We start from the raw sequence: 24,740 nt of genomic DNA, 5'->3' as shown, positions 1-24,740 counted from the left end.
TATATATAACTGTAGGATACCCAAGTTGAGAGACCGCTCTCTCCATGAAAATATTCCAGCTAAATCCTTTAGATCTGTATGACTGTTATGGCACCTTTTAAATGGGTGAATGATTAACCATCTAACTTATAACATTGTAAATATGTTAGATTGTTTTTAAATCGCTTGATTTTAATTGCTTGTAGGCCAATTATGTAATTATGTCACTTGGAAATATTTGATAAATGAGTGCCTGTGTCCCACAACCCAGTAGCCTATTAAATGGCGATTTTTTTAAATGATAAAAATGCAGATTTGAATGCACATCACTTGTTGGGGTGCTGGGTTAAAAAGAGCAGCATGAAAAGGTCATTGTATGAAATTTACTGGAGCGACGAGTCTACACGTTTGATTTGATTGTTAATTATGATTGACAGAGTAACATAAATTTTGCAAAATGTTTCTTCGGTGCAAACTCAATTTTGTTTATTCATAGGCCTACAGAATATAATTTGTTCCTATATGTAGAACATAGCCTACCATTAATGGAAGACAAGTGTATGCGCGGTCAACATGCAATGACAGTGAGGAAAGGAATATTAAATAAATGATGTAGGCTATAGGCTAATTATTATATCATATTATATTATATTACAGTACTCTCAACTGCGCATGCTTATAATGTGAAAAACTCCGTTTACGCCGCCCACACGGCGACGCATAAACGCCGTTTTTAGAAATCTACACTGTGGCCGGAGTTTTCAAAAAGATGCGTTTACATGGACCAAAAACGCGTTTGCGTGTGGACGAACCGCCCAAAACGCATATAAAAAGCTACGTTTATGAAAATACCCGTGTACGTGTGGACGAAGCCTGAGAAGTCTTTTATTCAGGGTATATTATGTTCTTGTTTTCCATTTGAGTTTTCAAACTTTTTATAATTTTTTTATGAATGCAAGAAAAATGGCTTTTATTTCAGCATGCTAACTTTCCAGGAAGAGAAAGGCTGTAGTTTCTATTAACTTGGAATCCCCATAGATGAAGAAATTTCTAGGCAGGTTTCTGAACTGTACATAGTCCAACCCCAATGAGCACCTACATGTTCATGTTACTGATTATAGAGAATGTGTTATTATTGTAATCCGTTCTTTATTTCCTGCGCAATGGATTAATAAAACTGAAGTGTGTAATTTGGAGCGAATGTCATTGCGCTGCACGCAGCACAAATCATTGTCTTTGCATAGACTATCATCTTATAAACACAATTGACACAAGGAATTGACACTCTCACTTCTGCTGATTATAGGAACATTTGATTCACAGAGATTCGTTGAGAATTAGGAGTGAGGGAGACCTCTTAATGTTGTGCGCCCGGGCATTGCAGGCGCGCTCTACCAAACAAATTTGGCATAGCGGGTGATTTTAGAATCCGCTATGCGCTTTCCCATATGTGTGTGGGCAAGATAGCAATTTTAGGGATAGCGCAACAACACGCCCATGGCCACACCTCCAGGCGCAAATAACTGAGTCGGCATCATGTACTGTATAGCGGGTAGTGCGGCCGTAAGATAATGTTTGGGGACAGCGCCAGCTGCCTTGTGCGTAATTAACGGGTAGCGGCAAGTGCCAAGGGATGGTGCAGGGCGGAAGATAGGGCACTGAGACTATCATCTCTTACATGCCTCTCATTTAAGTATTTTTTTTACCACTGTTGCTTCATCAATTCAATACTCTGCTATTCTAATCTAGACTGCCTCAGGAGGTGCCCGGACCGCTACACCAGCCGTCCGGGCCCTTCAATGTCATTTTAACTAAAACACATCTTTAATCTTAATTTTCCAGTAGAGTGGGTGTCTTGGAATGCTCTTCCTGGCTTTGTGTGGAAGTGTCCTTGAGCAAGACACTTAACCCCTAACCACTCCCGATGAGCAGCTTGGTACCTTACATGGGGCGTCAGTGGCTCAGGGGTAGAGTGGCCGGGTAGAGTGAACTGGAAAGCGCAAGGTTCCCAGTTCGATCCCGGGCTCGGGGGCTCCCCCAGAGTTAGTGTCGAAGTGTCCTCGAGCAAGACGCTGAACCCCTAATTGCTCCCGATGAGCAGGTTGGTGCCTTGCATGGTTTCCTCCGCCATCAATGTATGGGTGAATGTAATGCACAATCTATGTAAAGCGCTTTGGATAAAAGCGCTATATAAATGCACCATTTACATGGTTGGCTCTACCGTCGGTGTGTGAATGACATTTGCAAAGCGCTTTGGATCAATCAAGGTGCTGTAGAAATGCAGACCATTTAACATCTATGTCCGAGTCTCCTATTTCGGACTCATAAATTGCTTTGATTGAGATGTACAAGTGGAGAGGCTTGTTTAAATTGTATCCTTGAGAGTGTTAATTTAGTCTCCCTGCTCTCCCACCCTAGCAGTGTATAGTAGTCTGTCTGTCTGTCGGTCTGTCGGTCTGTCGGTCTGTCTGTCGGTCTGAACAAATATGCCCATATAGCCATGCTTGTCGCCCAGCCTGGCCATACCTGACGTCACAGTACCGACGCGCGTGTGTGTGTGTGTGTGTGTGTGTGTGTGTGCGTGCGTGCGCAGGTCTGTGTGTGTGTGTGTGTGTGTGTGCGTGCGTGCGTGCGTGCGTGCGTGCGTGCGTGCGTGTAAATAACCTCTGCAATGACATGGCAAACTGAAAATAGCATTTCAGTTATGTTCTGATTTTTAAACAATAAATCAGATTGTATGAAGTTACTCAATAGTTGAGTAGTCTTTTCCACTACAACAGCAAAGGTTGTCGGGATCGGGATTCGAACCCGCGTCACGCTGTACACTAGCCTTCTGGGCCCTTCAATGTCATTTTCACTGAAAAACATCTCTTTAATCTCCATTTTCCAGTACCTGATATTCCATTAGACTCTATCTCATATTCAATCTCAGTTTTGTCGGGAAATACAGTGCCTTCATCTTGCAGTGATGTTTGGTGATTTGTGGTATAAGTCTCTGCCTGTCCCAAACAGCAAACATTATGGACTCTGGTCAATCAATGAGAGGAGCAAACACACTGAGCACTGTCAATATGTTTACTGAGGGAGGCAGACACAAGTAGAATAGAAAGGAACCAAAGGACAGTTATGGGGGAAGAGATAAGGCCTGCAAGCCAGAGATTGGAATGACAGCACTGACTCTGTATTAGAATCTGGGGGAAAGATTTTGTCTCGCTGTCTTGTTAATGTCACATCACTGTGACATTGGCTCTTTGACTGAATCACACACTTTTACATGCACGTGTGCACATACAAACATGCACACATGCAAACATGTGCACGTGTGTGTGTGTGTGTGCGCGCGCACACACACACACACACACACACACACACACACACACACACACACACACACACACACACACACACACACACACACACTGCTTGTCTTCTATATAAAGTTCAAGTTGCACTGACTGAGAATTTTATTTGCACAGTTCTGCATTCTAAAATGCTAATGATAAATGTTGTAACGTTAATTTAGTTTTTTCTTTTTTTCTCTCTATGAAAAAAATAATTTTGCCTTTTGATGGCAAGAATGAAGAATTTTGTTTGCACAGTTCTGCTACAATACTGATACTGTTATAACTTGCATGAATATTCACAGTACATAAGCACACTAGCACTTCATATAATTTGTTCACTTCAAGTGTGTTGATTTAGTTTGTTTGCTATGAACAAAATAATTTCTTATGGAAATTGGTTTTGTGTTGGATAAAGGACATCACAATTACATTTGTCAAACCAGATGCATTGTTTGAGTGTTATAGCACAAGTACTAATTTTCATCAGGAGGCTTTTATAAATAGAATGACACTAATATAAAAACCAAATCAAATTCAAGGAATTAAAGGGATACTTCACTTTCGGCGGGGGGAAACATTTAAAAAATATATTAAAAATAAATGAAAAAAGTAATGGAAAATTCATGGCCCCCTCACGCATTAGAGTGTCCTACTAATGTGTGAGGGGGCCTTTATTTTGCCATAACTTCTTTCATTTTTTTTTTATATATATTTTTAATGTTTATTTTATGTGAAAGTGAAGTATCCCTTTAAACATCATTATAATCATGTGAGGACTTTTGATGAGCACTTTAACCATCATTTGAGTCTTCTGGATTTTTGTTTTGTTATTTGTTATTGTTACTGATGCCAGTAGCCAAAATGAAATCTGGATTTACTCTCTTATTTGACTGAACCCAATACTGTTGGATAAATGCTAAGAATGGAGCTAATTCCATTTGGAGAACAGTGAACACCCAGGACATCCAGAAATGTATTTCCAAAATATATTGCATGATTGCAATTTTAGCTCATCACCATGCTTTTTCAGCCTTCATCCCCTTCTCCTCTTTTGAATGAGAAAATTCACTTTTGACGCGAAGTGCTCTTCAATTTGCTGTCCCTGAAAAGTATTCCCTAATATCTTTCTGAACTACGTATATTCACACACTGTTTATAACTTGATTTGATCACATAAACTTAACACGCAGTCTCATTATTTGCATTGCTTCTTTTGCCTTCACATTTCTTGCATTTTCATTGCATTGCCCGATCCTTTCTGTCTGTCTCTCGTGATAATAAACATACATTAACCACTAAAAATAATAAGCACATATGTTAATCCATGAGGAATTATTTATATCATTATGTAAAAGTCATTCATTTTGATTATACAGTAGTTATCATTTTTATGTTATTGTCGTTTTTATTGTTTTTATTGTTCGTGGTGTTTGTCCAGTGTTTGAGTGCTGAATGTTTTGCTGGACCGCAATGGAAACAACAATGATATTTTTAGTTTTTTAACCACATTGACGTTTTTCAATTGAAGTTGTGTAATGATGTAGTTTAAAATCTTCAATAAAATCATCAATCAATCAAAAATCAATCAATTAAGTGAAGATAACTCTCTGTTTTCTCTCGCTGCAACTTGAAACATTAAAAAAATAGTATCAGTGATACATGCCATGGTGATACACAACATCACCATGGCAACACAGTCTTAATGATCATGGCAACAAGCGTGAAGATTGAGAATCACTAAAGAGGCGTGCAGTGTGTGACTTCTCTGTGAAGTCACAGCTCAATTGACTCTAATGGTGCCCTCTAATTTCAGTTCTCCCTCATTCATCAGTGTCTCCTCTCTTCCTTTGTTCAGACAAGCAGTAATGATGTTGAAGAGGCACTTGATTGGGTAGTTTGCACTCTAATGTGTAATACAAATTGGAAATACTCCAGTAAAGTGAAAAATACCTCAAAATTGTACTTAAAGGAGTAGTTCATCCAAAAAATGGCTTGTTTTCTATCAATTGCTCACCCCATGAAGCCTTGAATTCATGGATTCTTTTTTGTTTTTGTCGCATTCCTAAGCCAGTAATTTGATTACCGTCTCCTACTGGCTAATGTATCCGGTAGGAGACACAAAGTAGACTCTTTGTGTCTCCTACCGGAAATACACCCGGTCATCAAATTATTGGCTTAGGAATGCGACAAAAAAAAAAAAATCCATGAATTCAAGGCTTGTAATTGATAGAAAATAAGCAAATTTTGGGGTGAACTACTCCTTTAAGTACAGTACTTGAGTACATGTACTTAGTTACTTTCCACCACTGCCCGAGATCCACATGATTAGATTGTTTTAATGCTACTAGCTGTGTAACGCCCGGAGCATTTGACCTCACAGACCAGGTTAGAGGTTGCTATGGTTACAGAGAGATGAGTGAAACACTTTTCTATAACTTGACACCCAATACTACAGTGTACTGTGTGCAGAATTCTCATATCTACACATGTGCACAACAATAATGTTGTGGAAAAGCTGGTTAAAATGACTTGTAATGCAATCATTCTGACATGCCTTTACATGATCAATGTAATTTTTTTGTTTTGTTTAGTTTTTCTTCACATTTATTTATTTTTTGCAATGGTTCACATTCCTGCCGCTATTTAGGCGTTCACACCGAAAGCTATCAAATTAACAATACTGAGATGGAGTAATCCACACCATTAAGAGGTAATTTATTACTAACTAATTCAATTTTGAAAGTAACCTTGCGCACGCACACACGCACACGCACACACGCACACGCAGACACACGCACACGCACGCACACGTACACACACGCACACACACACACGCACACACAGGCACACACAGGCGATACAGATACCTACTTATACATTCCATCCCATTCCCCAGAGCTTCAGCTCACTACTCACCGCTCCAGATAAAGCTGACCCTGAACATGCAGCATTCTAATTGTAGTAGTCCTTTTCTTTTTTACCACAACACATGCTTTTTTTGCTACACCACTTAACTGGGTTTCATTCTTGCTCATTTCCCCAAAGCTATTCTGACTTGATTTGCCTTTTTCTTTTTTTCGCTCCATAAGAGATTGTTTAAAATCACCGATTGTTCTCATCCCATTGAATCGTAAATCATATTTTGGGAAAAGCGTTAGTCCCAACTGCCAATCAAAGTGACTACTGGACAAGAAAGAAATGTAAGCTATCTATATATAAATACACATAGCATAAAAGGCAGCAGGTACTGTATGTACATGAGGTTAGACATAAGGTGCAAAACGTAGCAACAACAGGTCCACATAAGAAAGGTTTGCTGCACACCTTCATGATTGATGGAGGCTGAACCCTATTGGTTTTGATGACCCCATGACCTTTCCAGCATCTCATTGGTGGATTTTAATGAAACTTGCTGAGTGCATTCAGCTCCCTAGAGGATGAACGCCAACCACACGAGTGAGCCCCATGGTCTTTTCTCTAGTGTCAACCTTAGGCCAAAAGGCACTTTGCAGCCCTGAATGGCGTCTACAGAAGAACGCTACGAATGGCACTTGATGTCGCATGGAGCAGACAATTAGAAACGTGGATCAGAGGTCTCCCACGGGTCACAGACAAGGTCAGAGAGAGAAGGATGAGGTACTGTGTCAGGTGCCCCCGGAACTGGTATAGCGAGCGAATGAACAGTGCTGGAGCCGAGCCAAGGCATAGCTAGGAAGGGAAAGAGGTGCGCCACCTATGTCATTGGTTCTCAAAGTGGGGTCCAGGCACCAGGATACCAGCTGGGGTTCCCCCAGCAAAATGTGTTTTATGCATTTTAACCACTTTAACCCTGTAAGACCTGAGGCCGATTCTTAAAATGTTTTCTAAATCCTAACAGTTTTTTGGAAAAAATTAAAATGAAATGTTTTCAAGATTTTTCAAAAATAGCAGATCTACAAGCTCATAGCGCGGCACTCGGTGCCGCGCTATGAGCTTGTATATCTGCTATTTTTGAAGAGCCAAAGAAATCTAAAGTGACAGGTCTTAATGGGTTAACCATATTTTATGCTTTGGCTATTCAAAAATAGCAGATCTACAAGCTCATAGCGCGGCACTGAGTTGCGGCACTATGAGCTTCTAGATCTGCTATTTGTGCAAATCTTTGAATATGTATAATTTTAAAGCGATTTTTTTTTAACTCAAAACTTTGCTTCTGTAGGTCCCTGGCACAAAACCTTTTCAGATGGGGGGTCCGCCGCCAAAAATATATGAATTTGGGGGTCCTTTACTTGGAAAAAGTTTGAGAACCACTGACCTACATAGACAGTGCAGTGTGACAGCAGATCGCCAAGAGCGGACGATGTAAAATGATCTTGGGAAATCTTATATTAACCCATATTAACCCATTGAAAACGCATCTCTGTCATTTTAGATTTATTTGGCAATTAAAAAATAGCAGATATACAAGCTCATAGCGCGGTGCAGGTGCTACGAGCTTGTATATCTGCAATTTTTTGAATAGCCAAAGTATAAAATAATGGTTATAGCTGAAATCTAAAATGACACAGATGCGTTCCCGGATTGAATGGGTTAACAGATGCAGTTAATACTGTACGTCTGGCATTGATCCTATGAGAAGTGTTTCTCACTCCCCATAATGAACCTCTCCTCCCACACCAGCACACAGCGAATCCCCCAAAGTACCGAACTCATGCAGGGGGGGGGGGAATACATGGCACTTTATAGCTCCCGGAAATTGTCATTTTGCCCGTCTGCTGCACGGTAATACCAATCTGCCTGCTCCAGCATTCGTCTTGACATATGCTCATATCATACTTGCAAAAAATGATTGGTTTCAGATACCTGCAGCATGCTTTTAGGCTTTCCTCTCCTTCTCTTTTCTTTTCCTTCTGTGTGAGTTTTGTTGTCTGAATCAAATGAATGCAGAACCATGCGGAAATAAACAGATTATAGTAATAGTCCTTCTGGCAAGCTGGAGTGCATGTCTGGTTGAATATTCTTGAGTGGAATAACTTTAACAACCATATGTTCTGCCTAACCTTGTTTGCATATGTAAATTTCCTTCTCTTGTGGCGTTAAGATGATACATTTCTTTTTCAGTTATATGTCTGGAAAAGTGTGTGAGAGAGACATGTATTTTAGAAAGATCCGTCTTCTTTCCGCTTTAACACCCATTTCCATTCTGCCTACTTCCTATCTGTCTTTCCCTTCTTCCATTCATCATGTCTATTTCTCCGTTTCACGCATGCTCATGTCATGTGCTCTTTCTGTCTAACCACTTGTATGCAGATAGATAGCTTCAGGCTTTTGCACCAGCACAGAAATAAACTCCTCTAAATCTACCTTGTTAAATGGATTATCTTTGAACTGAATTTATTAGCTTTAATCTGTGCCTTTCTTACACCTCCAGAGCTTTTAGTAGCTGGTTACAAGGACATTGTGTTGGTCCGTGTTTGTTCGTTCTGCCTTGTATAGACAACATCAAAGGGCACCTGTAGCTGTGCACCTACTGTACAGTATATGACTCACTAATGATGTGGAACTGAGAATTACGGTGAACTTGGCTGCCTCTTGTCAGATTAGGGCTGGCTGAGATAATCATCCAATTAGTTCTCAATTGTAGGATGGGATATTTGGGGTAAAACTGCATTGGGACTCATTGGCTCATCAATTATGAGCCAGGTACTGTACACTGGGTAGTTAATAAGTAACAACTATTTTAGTGTTTGGTATCTCTGGTAATGTCAGTATTAGTTTATTCCTTCAATTAATTGTATGTTTGAGGTATCCGAGTGGCGCAAGGGTAAGGGTTTCTACCACCATGGGGTTTGATTCTTCCACGATGCCCCAAGCGTCCCAACAAACGCAATTTGATGTGTTCGTGGGTGGGAAGCTGGCAGGGGAGGATGATCTGTGTCGCCGTGCTTGCGACTCCCACAGATTGGTTGGTGTGCCTGTTCAGCAGGGAGCAGGACTGGGTGTTACTCTGCATGTTGAACAGTGAAGCTCCTCGCTGTCAGGTGAAAAGAAGCGGCTGGCAGCTGAGGAGATACCAAGACCCCACATCAAACAGTAGGCGTTGGCAGTGACAGGGACTATACACATGGGGGAATTGGCAATGACTAAATTGGTGAGAAAAAAAATATATACATACAGTATATAAATTATGTTTGGAAAAGCTGAGTGAATTCTTGATTATCATTTTTTTATAATTTATTTTTATTCCCTCTTTTCTCCCAATGTATTTGTTATGCCAATTCCTGAATTACACATACATTTTTGTGTAGTCTTGTCACTGCTAGCGCCTAATGGCTCACCTGCGATTGAGGACATAGTGTTTGTGGAGAAACACATACTCACTGTTCAACACGGAATGAACTGTTCCTCCCCGTATGGACGTTCGGCCAAGCCAGAGGCACCGCGACTCAAATTAATGAGGGACAGAACTGGGAGCAGACAGTGACAGATGCAGGGAGAGACTGTCACTGTCACTGTCACTTTCTCTGTCTATAGTGAGTGAGCAAGAATAAGACCAAGATACCACTGCTGGGGGTGGCTGGTGGCTCAGCCATTTAATGAACTGATCATATGCTTCTTGTGAGTCGCAAGGACCTGAGTTTGAATCCATACAGTTAAAAAGTGGGTGAAAATCTTTGTCGTAGTAAGCTCCCACCATTTACTGTTTTCAGGAAAATGGAAATAATAGAGAGAAAGAAAACAAGTCAAACAGGTTGGGTCAAATATTCCTAAAATGAGTAGAGTGAATTTACAAACATTCTGTATTTACATCGGCTAGAAAATGAAAATGGCAGTGTGATGCGAGTCTTTCTCATAAGCATAAAGCGTTACATGCCAAAGAAAAGTGTTCCTTTTTCTCCTCTCCTCTCCTCTCCTCTCCTCTCCTCTCCTCTCCTCTGCTCTCCTCTCCTCCTCTTTTCTTTCTTGCAGAGACTAAGGCTGAATTGGAGGATCTGATGGCAGACATCAAGAAGTTCGCTAACAAAGTGCGCTCCAAATTATTGAGTAAGTACAGTATGCTTTCATCTCATCCCCTCTACTCCCATGTTAACTCCTTCCCTCTCCTTCCCTCCTCTCATCTATCTATATCTATATCTATACATTTTTTGTGTGCTTTTTCTGGTGTTTCGATATAACTTTTTTTTTATTGTTTGCTAATTTCTCAAAGCAGATCAAGTATACCAGTAAGCCAGAAACGTTGGTGGTGAAAGCAAATAAACCAAGCATCAATAAATTATTTATTTTCCTTCAATGATTAGTTTCTTATTTTTATCTGGTGTATGGGCGACCCTTTTTTTGTACTAATAACTTTACTTTAATAACTTAACTTTATGCCTAAAGTAAAAAGAAAAAAAAACAGAAAGAAAACCTCTTATTCCTTTGCATACTACTTTGCCCAAGCAACTGGGAGCCACGGGAGAGGGCCCAAGAGCCACATGCGGCTCTAGAGCCGCAGGTTGCCTACCCCTGCTTTAGTTTATTTCAGTCAATTTTGTGGTAACATTACAGTCAGGGTGGGGGGTCCTCAGTTCAAATATGATTATTTTGGGGGGTCACAGCCTGAAAAGGTTGAGAACCACTGGCTTAGATGAGGAGTTATTTTGTTGCATTGGAATTGCTGAGGTTTTAGACATATTTTTGTTTGTTCAAGACAGTATATTTAAATTTAATATTTTGTGGTTATTTGGTTATTTTGTGCTGCACCACTAGACTATAAAGATATTAATTTAGTTTACTCGTTTTGAACCAATGCTGCACTAATTTGACTTGTGATAAAAACAAAAGCCATATAAAAAATTACAGCAATTCATTGATGTGAAAAATAATAAATTTACTTTTACTTTTACTTGTACTTAAGTATTTTTAAAAGCATGTACTCTTGAATACTTAAGTATATTTAAAAGCAAGTATTTTTTTACTCTTACTTGAGTAACATTTTGACTGAGCTACTTTTACTTGTAGTTGAGTAAATTTAACCAGGAGTACTCTGTACTCTTACTCAAGTACTGGGGTCGAGTACTCTGTCCACCTCTGATAATATGTTATGTATAATTTATGTGTAATTATGGCTCACTAGCTATCAGTAAGCCCTTGTAACATCTCGCACTTTCATTTCTCCCACCATATCCCTCTGCATCACTGCCTGTCTCATTCACTCAACACTGTCTCCCAGTCTCAATAAAACATGATTTCACTCTTTTCCACACGCTAGTATTCACTGTGTGATTAACTATACATGGATTTCCACTGCTTGCCCCTATGTTTTCCTCTTACTCCTAGGGCTGCAACTATCAATTATGTTATTAGCGATTCTATTGATTACTGTTTCGATTTATCGAATAATCGAAAGGTTTTTTAATGTATTTCAAAACATTTTATATACCAACTGTGAAATTCTGAATCTAGTTCAAAAGGAAGATGGGTTGTGAATGAGCAGGTCCTCACAGCATGGTGTAATTCAGTTTCCTTTAAAGGTGATGATTGATGGCCTTGAGCCTGTAGAGACAGCTCCTCTACTAGGATTGGCAGGCAAAAAAAATAACGTCATGAAACCTAGCGCCCCTGTTCTGGGGCAAACATTCGCCGAAAATACATTGCATTGCGACATTCCCTTTCTGGTATTAATGACATTCTGTCACATTCTGTCACTTTGGATGTGTGATTATTGTGCTTAGGCAATATGTCACACTCAGAGCACTTAGAGCACCAAAATAGGATGTTCATGCTTCAAGCAATAATTGGAATGCAATACCGAACAGCCATTTTCATGTGAATTATGTGCAGTCAACTTCATTTCTTTTTTTCACACACCAATGCATATAGGCTAGTAACTGTCTCAGCACTCATTTCTCAGCATCACCTTTGACCCAATGATTCAATTTATTTTCACTGGTTCATTTTCAGATATCCTGCATACCATTGAACAGGAGGAGGCGCAGAATAGATCCTCGGCTGACCTGAGGATACGCAAGACACAGGTATTTTATTATTTTTTTCCCATTTCACCTGACAGAACAGAATTGCACAAGCTTTATTGATCCCTGGAGAGAAATTCAGCAGCGACAGCAGCCAGGTTGCAACACAGGAAAGACAAAGGTAAAACTAAAATAAAACAAAACCATATAAACAACTTAAGATAATGGGGCTAAATCTGTCTGTCTGTCTGTCTGTCTGTCTGTCTGTCTGTCTGTCTACAATTAATGTATGAATGAATTCAGTATATATACCGTCTCAAAAGTATATCAACAATATATTATGTACAATATATGAATATGTACTGTAGACTAGACGCAATTAACATATTTTAAGGATAGTAAGGTTATTGTAGCTCGATCCAAGATGTTACAAGACATGCACAAGTGTAAGCTGCCAAAGCTTGTTAGCTGCCGTACAAACTTTATACTATCTTATTTCAGCATTATTTTCTACATACTGTACACCATGTCTACTAAGACTTCTCATGTCTTTTCTTTCTGATCATTGTCAACCTGCACTGTACATATAGCAAGTGTGCATAAGTGAAGAGTTGTGTTTTGTTGCTCCCTCCAGCACTCCACACTGTCCCGCAAGTTTGTAGAGGTGATGTCAGAGTACAACGCCACCCAGTCAGACTACAGGGAGCGCTGCAAGGGACGCATCCAGAGACAGTTGGAGATCAGTGAGTAGACCTGGAGGGATACGTTTCTTTTCTCTTTCTCTCTTTGTTGCAGAAACATTACTTTTCCAAATGATGTACAAATGATCTCAGGAGTCATGTGAGAATGAGCATTAAACAGGGTTCTGATATTCTATACTGTTTGCCGGTAATTGGCTTCCAACATTAGTGGGAGCGGCACATTTCTTACAAAAAGTGCCATATAGTGTTCCATCCAATCAACCCCAAATTGAAATCGGCATGTTGAGGGGCCTGTGTAGGGCACACCTCCAAAAAGAAGTTTCACTTCAGCCCTTAGGGGGCTCCACGAATGCAAAAGGTTGCACCATATGTACAGCTAGTAAGAAGAAGCACGCACATCTGTTACCAAATAAGGCAGATGCTGAGCTGAAGAAAAACCGCTCGCACACTGCTGGACTGGAAAAAATATTCCCCAAGATTCAAGAAGTTTTTATTTGTCACTGACTTACACAAGTACAATCGGCAAAATGTTGTTGGGACTTGTCCCGCAGATTGTGCTACATACATAACATACAATCTATTAAAGCAGGAAAAGAAGAAAAGAATAGAATGACAAAATAAAAAATTATATATACAAATGTACATTTAACAGTAACAGTAACTTATCATAATTAGCAGCGTTTCAGTGTGCAGTCAATTTCAGATCAAAAACTGAAATGTTCATCCAAATGTGCAAAGTGAGCATGGGCAACCTCAGTGAAGTTAGCACCCCATATGATGAAAATATGAATAAAATGGTGTCATCATTCTTTAGTGCTGGATTTGTGCTGCATTGTGCCGTAAATTGTATGCTGGTAATCAGTGTTGGGGAAGCTACTTTGAAAGCGTAGCTTGTAAAACTACAAGTAGTTCACCATGGCAGTAGCTTGATTAAGCTACATTTCTACCCCTGGAGGAATGTAGCTTGTAAAGCTACAGCTACATAGAAAAAGTATCTCAGATACTTTTTTTCCCCCCCAGCGTTAAATTGAGAATGTACATGAAACAAAATATAATATCCTACAAAAAAGTCACTTGCCAGCAGAAATATTCCTCTCAACTGAGTTTTATTTTAAAAAGTTTGACATTTTCTATAGCAAACATCTGTGTTCCTAAAGATGACCGCTCATCAACCCTTGGGCATGTGATGGACATTTTCCTCACTGTATTTTTGCCAAGAACATAAATGAGTGGTCAATAATATTACCATCAATAAAATACTAATGCATACTAGTCCAGTAGACACGATGGAGAACACATGCTGTGTTTTTAAAGAGGGAGAGTGGTTAGTCATCATCCTTCTGAACTTTATTTTATTTTAAAAATATAGTAAGTAGGAAAGCTGAGAGGGAAGGCGTAGATGGAACAATTTGTAACCCATTTTCCAAAATTGCTTTAAAAGTCAAGTGTATTATTGTTATTATTTCCATGACCATCTCTGCACTTTTGTCTACTTTCTACTTCAATTTCTCCACTTTCTAAAATGAGATGGCTTTGAACTTTTCAAAGCGGTAAAGACAATCGGAAACGGTGAGAAGAATTGTCATGTTGACATCATCCACCGGTCATTACTCATAAGCTTAAAAAACTCGGGCTCAGACAGATTTTTCCAGGCCCAGTCATAAAGCACGTATCCGCCACTGTTCGGTACCTGGTTTAACAAGGTTTGAATACCTGTCTGGCAGTGTCTTTATTAGAGTCTTAATGTCAATGGGCATTTGGGAAACCCAGCCAGCTCTTATCATGTTAAGTCAAAATCAGGTCATTCATTGGCATGGAAGACATTTTTTTTAATGGTTCTCTGCAGTGACATTTCTGGGTGGGGTCTGGGGACCCCCAGGGGTCCTTGAGGGGGTTCCAGGGGGTCCCTAGCAAAATTGCTTAATAGCCTCAAAATATGTTTAACCTAACCACTTTAAACCTATTTTATACATCAGCATACAACAATGGACAGCAGGCATCTTGATGAGAGTGCCTGTTGTGAATATGAACAGTGTGGATAATTCAATATCATGACGACAGCGGCAGACTGGCCATTTGGCGTACCGGGCAAATGCCCGGTGGGCCACTGGGCCAGTGGGCCACTGGGCCAAAAAAATATATATTTATTTTTATTTTTTTCGCTCCCGTTTTAGGATTATTACGGTCATTTCCGGGTTGCGCGGCCCAATTACTAGTTACTTTAATGTTTTGGCTGGGATGCTTTCCAGCAGGGGCCTCAGTGCGGCTTCAGAGTTCATGTGCAGGACTGTTCTGAAACAGTGAAAACCCCCCCCCCCCAACTGGGGCGCTCAAAACCATATAAATATTGATATTAAAAAAATTATACCAGCACAAATTCTGACATAATTTGTATTCATATTTCATCATATGGGGTGCTAACTTCACTGATCTCATGTGTAGATGTACTGTACAAAGCAACAGGATCAATCAATGTGCAAGTGTCACATATATTACATCATATATATATCAACATGTAATTCCCGAATTACGTGTTGACCTATACTGTATGCTCTTCACCAGAGTCTGATGGAAAAAAAACATGAGAACAATGCATTTCCTCCACACACCAGTAGCAGATGTGTCCTGTTCATGAGCTAACTACTGTATGCATGCTGGGAAAAGGAAGATGCTTTCCTGTCAAATTTGACTTTATTTAGTTTGACTTTGATTTGCAGTCATTCGTCTGCTATAATTTGGCAAACCATCCCCTACCAACAGAGTCACTTCACTGAATTACTGAGTCATTACAGTAACACAAGACAGTGAGATAGAACTTCCCTCTTCCGTCTCTCCTCTCTACATGTCTTCATGTTGTCTGATGTGATGCAGATGTTGGTCACGTTAATATGACAAAGAGCACACGATTTGTACTGTATGTCTCCGTGACAGAAGAAGTGGGGAACACTGTTTTGTGTGTGGGGGCTTCACAGGTGTGTGCGTGCGTGCTTGTGTGCATGTGTGTGTGCGTGCGTGCGCGCATGCGTGCGTGCGTGCGTGCGTGCGTGCGTGCGTGCGTGCGTGCGTGCGTGCGTGCGTGCGTGCGTGCGTGCGTGCGTGCGTGCGTGCGTGCGTGCGTGCGTGCGTGCGTGCGTGCGTGCGTTCGTGTGTATATCCATGCAGGCATGCAATTGTACAGTATGTATGAGTGTGCACTGTGCACATAATGAGCCCATGTGTATGCCAATGCCCATGATGTAGTTTGCACCAGCTCTGATCCAACCCCCTCTCATTCCTGTCACACTGCATCATTAATAGGATTTGTCAGGTATTATCTTCTATCCCCAGGTTCCTGGACTCGGCACTCTGCTACCCTGGAGCTACCTAACTAGCTAGCTGGCTGAGTGGCGGGCAGGATGCATAGTGCCAGGCCAGCTGCCCCTAGCAGGCATTGGGACAGTCAGCTCATATATAAACATACAGTTGTACACACACACACACACACACACACACACACACACACACACACACACACACACACACACACACACACACACACACACACACACACACACACACACAGTGTGACTCATGTGATGTAATTTCAGGGGGAAGTCAGTTATGTTGTGGGCAGAGAGTTGGTTTATTTGCTCTTGTCATCTGCCTAGTGCCAAGAGTGGACTCAGGCAACCAAGTCTGTATGTATCTAATCTTTCAAGAACAGATTCTGCTCTAAAAAACAGCAGAGGGCGCTGTTTTTCCTTTTCATTTGGCGATGGGTTCCCAGATAGTGTGCGTGCGTGCGTGCGTGCGTGCGTGCGTGCGTGCGTGCGTGCGTGCGTGCGTGCGTGCGTGCGTGCGTGCGTGCGTGCGTGCGTGCGTGTAGACATACAAATCCTGCTCACTGTATACACTTAAGGCTACTAGTTCACTTTGCACAAAACAAGATGCTCTAAAGACGTTATTATACTAATAATATGTATTCCAGTGTGTCCTAGGAGAGCTTATTAAGTTCTCACCTCTTTTCTCACTGGACATCATGCCACACATAATTGTGAATATTATTTGCATTACCACACAAAAATATAACTCTGACAGAGTTAAATTAACGCTCGGAACGTTTGTACCACTATGGTATTGCAGGCCAGTGTTATAGCATAATGTAAACTTGCCAAGGACGCATTAATCACATACTTCCCGTGTGAAGTGAATCACAAAGCATGTTTGCACCTCTGTGTGGTCTGTGTCCTCACTTTCTTCCTTGAGGGTCTCGCTCGACTACGCTGTTACATAACAATGGAGCTGAAATACTAAGGCTACTAGTAGCAGCATCGCATGAATGATTTAACAGCCCATAAACGCTATGGGTGAAGTGACACTTCTCTGCTTCATATTAGGTTGTCTCCGGTTTAAGGTCTCCATGGTAACCACCAATAAGAGCCTCCCTCTGCGCCTGTCTGAAGAAGCCAACAAGGATTAGAGTGTGTGTGTGTGTGTGTGTGTGTGTGTGTGTGTGTGTGTGTGTGTGTGTGTGTGTGTGTGTGTGTGTGTGTGTGTGTGTGTGTGTGTGTGTGTGTGTGAGTGTGTTTTAATTTCAATATATATAATAATAATACAATTTGGAGTTACGATTCAAGGTTTCCACCCAACAGTAACGATATTAGTTTGAATGAAATAACTACACCATGCTGCATACTGTATGTACACACATACAGTACACATGTAGACACACATTCACACACTATTAAATTAGTATTCTGTTCATGAAGGCAATCATTGGCCCTGTGGGGGCACGCACAGCCCTCATCACTCACCATCAACCTACCTGCTCTGTGACCAAACCTCCAGCGTAGCCCGCACGCACGTACGCACGCACGCACACACACACACACACACACACACTCACTCATTCTGATTAGATCTCAAATATCGATTAGATTCCATCAGGTGAACTCTGAGTGGCACTACTTCTGCTGCCGGGTGACAATTGCATGCTGTCTGTCTGTCTGTCTGTCTGTCTGTCTGTCTGTCTGTCTCTCTCTCTCTCTTTCTCTCTCTAAAGAGAATATGGATAAAGTAAGAGATGTCTGTCAATATGTCTGTCAATTTGTCTCATTAACTCCCTGCTACACGTTCCTCTAGCACTGTTAGTAGAGAATTCCTTGTCCTAGAGACCTGGTGGCGATGAGGACATGTCGATCATTCTCCCTTTAACCACTATTTCAAAAATAGTGAAAATAGCAGGTCTACAAGCCGACAGATTAAAAATAAATATATTTGTTTGTAAAAATAGGGATGCAAGTTGAAAGTGTTTTGATTGATTGATTGATTGAAATTTTTATTAGGCAAAAGAATGTAAAACAACACAGTTACATTAATAATGCTTTTGTCTAAAAGGCCCGGCCAAAAAAGTCCTTGCGGACTTGTTTCCGTTGGGGTCCTTGAGTTAATTTCATAGACATATATAGTAGCAACCAAACAGTTCAAAAATCAACATGAAAATACAGATAATACAGAAAAAAATACCACTATGTACAAAAAAAAGCATTTAAAAAATATATGTACAAAAAAGGGGGGGGGGGCATGGAAAAATAAAAATTATATACAAAAAAAAGCATGAGGAAATACAAAATATGTACAAAAAAGAGGAGGGGGGGGGGTCGTCTGTCTACAGGGAAACTGGTACTAGCTCCTCTTTCGAAGGAGCTAGTTTTTAAAGCTACTTTTTAAAGTCAGACCAATATTCTCACCGGGTTCTTTGGATAGTGATGGATGGATACAAATGCTGGTGGAACCTGCTGGGCAGATGGATAGAGGGCAATGAGCATAGCTATCATCATCCTTTAATTAATCCCCAGATGGGCACAGAGGAGAATAGGGTGTGGCTATTCACTGAATTTTTATTAATGTGCTCATTATCCCTGTCAGGTGTAGCTTGAGGCACCTGTTGAATTCAATGACATGGACACTGCACTGCTCATTGCCTGGGTCTTTAGCTAAGAAGTCACATTCCTACCAGAACCCTCTGACATTTGTTTTTACAGCAGAGCCTTAGGCCAAACCACCTAGAACAGGGTTTGTATGTATGTTTCCCCTCAAACGTAGACCAATGCGCCAATCTGCTATGTGCATGGCATCACTAAACAGAACCACCTTTAGCCATGAATGCCCGGTGAAGTAAAGGAAAAGTGAAACTCGAAGATTGTGAAAGTTGGGGTGTAGTTGAAAATCTATGCATTTTTCTTTCAGTTACACCAACATTGTTCTTGTGAAGCACTTTTGTTCAACTTCACAGTAGTTGTGCATTTATAAAGATCGCTGATCGCTATTTCCATTTGGCCAACTGACCTTCACCACACTAGGACATGCACACAAGCAGCCATCCTCCAGTGCAGCCTCGCCTCTGAACACTGCATTGCGATATGTGTGGGTTCACACACATAGTACTGTAACTTATATCAATAGCTAAAGGTTGGACAGGAAGGCCACGCCTTTGTTAGACTATATGTCTTGTTTTTGTTTGCACAGCTTTTTTATTATTTAAAATGTCTCCTCAATTGAATCGTTCTGTCAATTCCCCTCATGTGTACAGTGGTCAAAAAAGCATTATTTTACACGCTATTCAAAAATAGCAGATATACAAGCTCGTAGCGCGGCACCGAGTGCTGCGCTACGAGCTTGTATATCTGCTATTTTTGAAAAATCGTGAAAATGTGTGCAAATCTTTGAATATATATATATATTCTTTTAAAGCAAACATTAACTCAAATCTTTGCTTCCGGGGGTCCCTGGAACAAAATATTTTGAGATGGGGGTCCGTGGCCAAATTCATATCATTTTGGGGATCCTTGACATGTAAACGTTTGAAAACCACTGATATAGAAACCGTTTTCAGAAAACCGTTAGTGATGTAGAAGACATTTTGCAGAATCGGAACCTCAGGCCTCAATGGGTTAATTGGAGCACCTTGCCAAGCCAGAGGCACAGGTACAGGAATCGAACCCGGGACTCTGTGGTGGTGGCCCACTGTTTTAACTCTATGTCACCCTGACCCTGATATTTAACTCTATGTCACCCTGATACCCCAGCCCTCTGACATTTAACTCTATGTCACCCTGATACCCCAGCCCTCTGACATTTAACTCTATGTCACCCTGATACCCCAGCCCTCTGACATTTAACTCTATGTCACCCTGATACCCCAGCCCTCTGACATTTAACTCTATGTCACCCTGATACCCCAGCCCTCTGACATTTAACTCTATGTCACCCTGATACCCCAGCCCTCTGACCTTTATGACAACAATACACTTATCCAAAATGTAGATGTTTATGACTCTGTGTGTGTGTGTGTGTGTGAGTGTGTGTGTGTGTGTGTGTGTGTGTGTGTGTGTGTGTGTGTGTGTGTGTGTGTGTGTGTGTGTGTGTGTGTGTGTGTGTGTGTGTGTTTGCACTCTTTAGCTGGGAGGAACACAACAAATGAGGAGCTGGAGAGTATGTTGGAGAGTGACAACCCAGCTATCTTCACATCAGGGGTGAGTAATAAAAACAAATTCACAGAGATTCAACACATGCACGTGGCACTTACACTCTCTCATCTCTTTCATCTTCTCTCCCCCACCCATTTTCTTTGTCCTTCTCAACCTTCTCAGATCGTCATGGACAACATCACCCAACAAGCAATGAATGAGATAGAGACACGGCACACTGAGATCATCAAACTGGAGAACAGCATCAGAGAACTGCATGACATGTTCGTGGACATGGCCATGCTAGTGGAAAGCCAGGTGAGACCCAAGAGGTGGCAGGGCCTCGACGTAGTGAGGCCAACCAGTGGCCATGTAGATTTGCCACATACCTCTGCATTGAATCCAGTGGGAAAGTAGTGAACAGTGCCCATGGAGTAGTTGGGGTTCAGTGTCTCTTGCCCAAGGACAGGTTACAGCCAGGAGGAGCCCGGGATCCAACCAGGAACCTGGTTGGATCCCTGGTTCTTAAACGTCCGGTCTACCTCCTGAACCATTGGTTCCGAGGCGTTATGTTGGCCTAGCAAAAGTCTGAAAATTCACAATGCCAGTGTAGTAATCAATCAATCAACAGCAATGTCCACACTTTCAAATTCATTCACAAAATTCATTCAAAAGTGTAGATTACTTCAGAGCTATGTAGGCTAGTTAAGAAAGAAGACAATGTTGTGCCAAATGTACGCAAATTACCTCATTTAAATACTTGCAAATAGCACCAGAGCACCAAATTAACTTGGCAGCACAGTGCATTTCTCTCTTTGCACGTGCCTTGAGAATTACGCATTTTCTTTTTGACTTGTGCAGATTGTACTGTGGTACTGGCACTACATATACGATTGAGTCCAAATAGATGAAACACACACCTGTAGTGATGGGATTCCAGCCAACTGAACTCCAAAAATGCTCCAGGGGCGCTGTGTGCTGTGACTTAATTAAAGTGGGCAGCTACACATTTCTACCATTAGGTCTGCAGTCTATTTGTGTTGCTGCATGACTGTGTGGGGAAAATCCCTGGAGAGAGTAGAGACCAATTGTTTTTCTTGTCAGTAATACTGGGTCTGAAATGAATCATGCAAAGGATACTGAAATAGAAGAGTTTATGTGAGAGAATAGATGAATGAGAATGAGCATTGAGGATGAATATGAGATCACACATATGAAGGGCATACCCTATGTATTGTAATGACTATGCACCAGTGGATTTCCCTTCATAATTATAGTGTGGGAGTTGTTTTTGTATAATGTCTACTGCAGTGTTTATGTGTATATGGGGGTGCATATGTATCCATGTTATGCCTATGTGAGAACCTATAACCATAAAGAATGTATGTAATTTAATTATTGATCAAACTAACACACTTCCATGACTAACATTGAGTATTACATCAGCTTGGACTTTGCCTTTATATACTATTTTTGTCTTCCTTAGCTGTGATCTTTGTCGTCCCACCTGCATATCGTCCAAACCCATTTCTTTCTCTTGTCATCTTCCTCTGTGGTCATTGTCTTCCTTTTTTCTCTCCCATTTACCTACTGAATCTAAGTTGCGACCTCCTGCTACTATGGCAAGGTAATTTCAGTGTGATTTTCTTTTTCTTTATTATCTACATTAATAATATTGTGGCATGTATAGTGTTCCTTTTTAATGTAATACTCATTCACTGAAATGATGATAAGACAACAACCAGTGATACGTTTGATCAGCTTTACTGCAGGTTTACAAGGGGTAGCATTAAAAACTAGAAGAAGTGCTCCTCGGAGCACAGGTCTCTGCTAGGTTAGGTAGGTTATTGTAGGCCAGCAATGTTCGGAATACAGTCATTATAGAGGTGAGTGGAATCTGTAGACGTTGAGGGATTAATGTTAATGAAGTTTTCACATGACTATGGACATAATGTGTACCGATTTGCGTGATGTTTGGACAAAATGTGTAGGAGTAAAAATCGTTGCTGGTGGCGCTATAATAGGCCAATGTGAAAAGGGTGCCATTTCTTCCACAGCCTTTCAATGCAATTGGACGCTGCGTTTCACGGCAATTGCACGCTGCGTTCATGATTTGAGGCATTTTGTTAAAAACGAGCCACCCTGCAAACTTATGATTCCAATCTTAGCCAATCAGGATGGAATATGAAAAATCGGACAGATCCATCTTCACATCCATCTTCAGGCCGATGTGAAAAATGTGGGCAACTGGTTCTGCTCTGGCCTCCAGGGAGTGTGCGTGCAGTTTCACGCCGATCGGTCCAACTGTGCCGGAGATTAGCTGTTAACAGACGGACGGACGGACGAACACACACACACGCACACACACACACACACACACACACACACACACACACACACACACACACACACACACACACACACACACACACACACACACACACACACACACACACACACACATGGACGGACAGGGGCGAATACATAGTCTCGGCCACGCTTTCGGCCTGGGGGAGACAATAATGAGCAGAGCATAAAAAGAGTAGAGCAGTAACAGGTGCATCCAATAATTGCAATAATTATGCAGCATAGCCAATCACTACAATGCTCTAATTAAATGTTCTCACAACATTACAGCATGCACGCATGAGATCATGAAACTGATTGTCTAAATGTCATTTGGGAGTTCCCTCTGTTGTTGACTCCAAGCTACTTTTAATGATAGTGGTTTGATCATTGATATCGTCGCTGTTGGGTGGATACCTTGTAATTCCAAAAGTATTACTTTTCAGGAAATAGAAAAAAGAAAACTGTGTTCCAATGGATCTAATGTATTTATTATTTAGTCACAAGCTTTTGTTAATACTTTTCATTGGTTCAATAATTATAAAACCCACAGACAGATTTAACTTTGTGAGCTATTTGTGCTATTTTTGTGAGGCACTGTAGTATGACGAAAGGGGCATTAATTTACACAAAAACTGTGGGGTAAAAAAGTAGAAATATGGAGATACAAGGTTTCAGCTTGACACGAATGATATATGCAATAATTGTGATTGTTTGTGATGAATGCTGGTTGAGAGAGTACTGCAATAGTTTGAGTACAATTATACAGCACCGTCAAAGGAAGCGCTATACGAATGTAGAAAGGACAGAAAAGCAATAGGGGGAAATGGAAGCCTTAAAAAAATGCATACTTTTTTTCACTTGAGAATCAGAATCACCTTTTTTTGTCACATCACAGGTTTAGCGGTGTAAAGAAGCGGGTGATTTTCTTTCTTTTTTTGTGCGCACTCCATTTGTATTTTGTTCATGAGAAGGGAAGAGAATAGAGGAAGAGCAAGGAGAAAAGCACAGGATAGAAACAGGTCAAATAATCAAAGATACACATACTGTTATGACATACGTATGTCACAGTTATATACATGTACTGTTACTGTATGTACATGAGGTTAGAAAAGAAAGCATCATATGCAGATGTGTATGTAAGGTGCAGCCATAAGGCAAGGTTAAAAGTAACGGGTGCAATAGCCTACATAAGGTGCCGTTCCTTAGAACAGTAACAGGTATGAGACATAGGTTTTTGTACAACAAGGTAAGTCCACATTATGTAAATCCACATGAGATAAATCCATCAAAGTAAATCTACATGAAGGAATGTAATCTACTTTTCACTGTCTGTTCTTTTGAATTACTACTGACTCTGCACATACTGTAGACTACTAGGATGTACTGACGAGAGACTTATAAAAAATATGTCTTGTCTTGTCTTGTCTTATCTTATCTTATCTTATCTTATCTTATACTCTCTTCCTGCAGGGGGAGCTAGTGAACAACATTGAGCACAGTGTTCTGCAGGCCCAGGAGTATGTGGAGCAGGCCAAGGAGAGCTTTGCCCAGTGCAAAAAGACCAGGAAGTTCAGCAAACGGGTGAGACACAAGATGCACACAGTCTACGACTTGACTCTCACCACGTTTTTTTTCTCTGCTCCTTCTCCCCTTCTTGCTATCGCTTCTCTTTTCTTCTCTTTCTCTGTATGCCCATTGCCCGCCCCCCCCCCCCCCCATTGCTATCCCTGCTACCTCCTACCCCCCCCCCCCCCCATCACATGCTGCCACATCCTCTCTAACCAAACGCTTCTAGGGGGAGATGATAGACCGTATAGAGTACAATGTGGAACATTCTGTAGACTATGTGGAGAGGGCGGTGTCTGACACTAAGAAGGCTGTTAAATACCAGAGTAAAGCACGGAGGGTGAGTCTTATCAAGCATGGCATTTGTACCACAGAAAATGAGTGTCATTGCGATGTCTGCATGATCAGTAAGCGCTTATA

General features: G+C 41.0%; 1 protein-coding gene across 1 annotated transcript in view; it reads left to right on the top strand.

Annotated features, from left to right (window-relative positions):
- Window positions 1-24,740, top strand: part of stx1a (syntaxin 1A (brain)) — a gene marked incomplete at its 3' end in the record, with an annotated part of 67,000 nt that overhangs the window by 41,750 nt on the left and 510 nt on the right. The window contains exons 4-10 of the mRNA XM_080429149.1: window positions 10,272-10,346; window positions 12,246-12,319; window positions 12,891-12,999; window positions 20,398-20,471; window positions 20,589-20,723; window positions 24,225-24,440; window positions 24,550-24,660. Of these exons, the coding sequence (XP_080285275.1) occupies window positions 10,272-10,346; window positions 12,246-12,319; window positions 12,891-12,999; window positions 20,398-20,471; window positions 20,589-20,723; window positions 24,225-24,440; window positions 24,550-24,660 (794 nt within the window). The remainder of the gene's footprint in view (window positions 1-10,271; window positions 10,347-12,245; window positions 12,320-12,890; window positions 13,000-20,397; window positions 20,472-20,588; window positions 20,724-24,224; window positions 24,441-24,549; window positions 24,661-24,740) is intronic.

The sequence above is a fragment of the Gymnoscopelus braueri genome (genome assembly GCF_963280865.1).
Source record: "Gymnoscopelus braueri genome assembly, chromosome: 5".
NCBI classification, from domain to species: Eukaryota; Metazoa; Chordata; class Actinopteri; order Myctophiformes; family Myctophidae; genus Gymnoscopelus; species Gymnoscopelus braueri.
The sequence above is the reverse complement of the archived record's forward strand: the minus strand, read 5'-3'. Positions and strand labels throughout refer to the sequence as shown.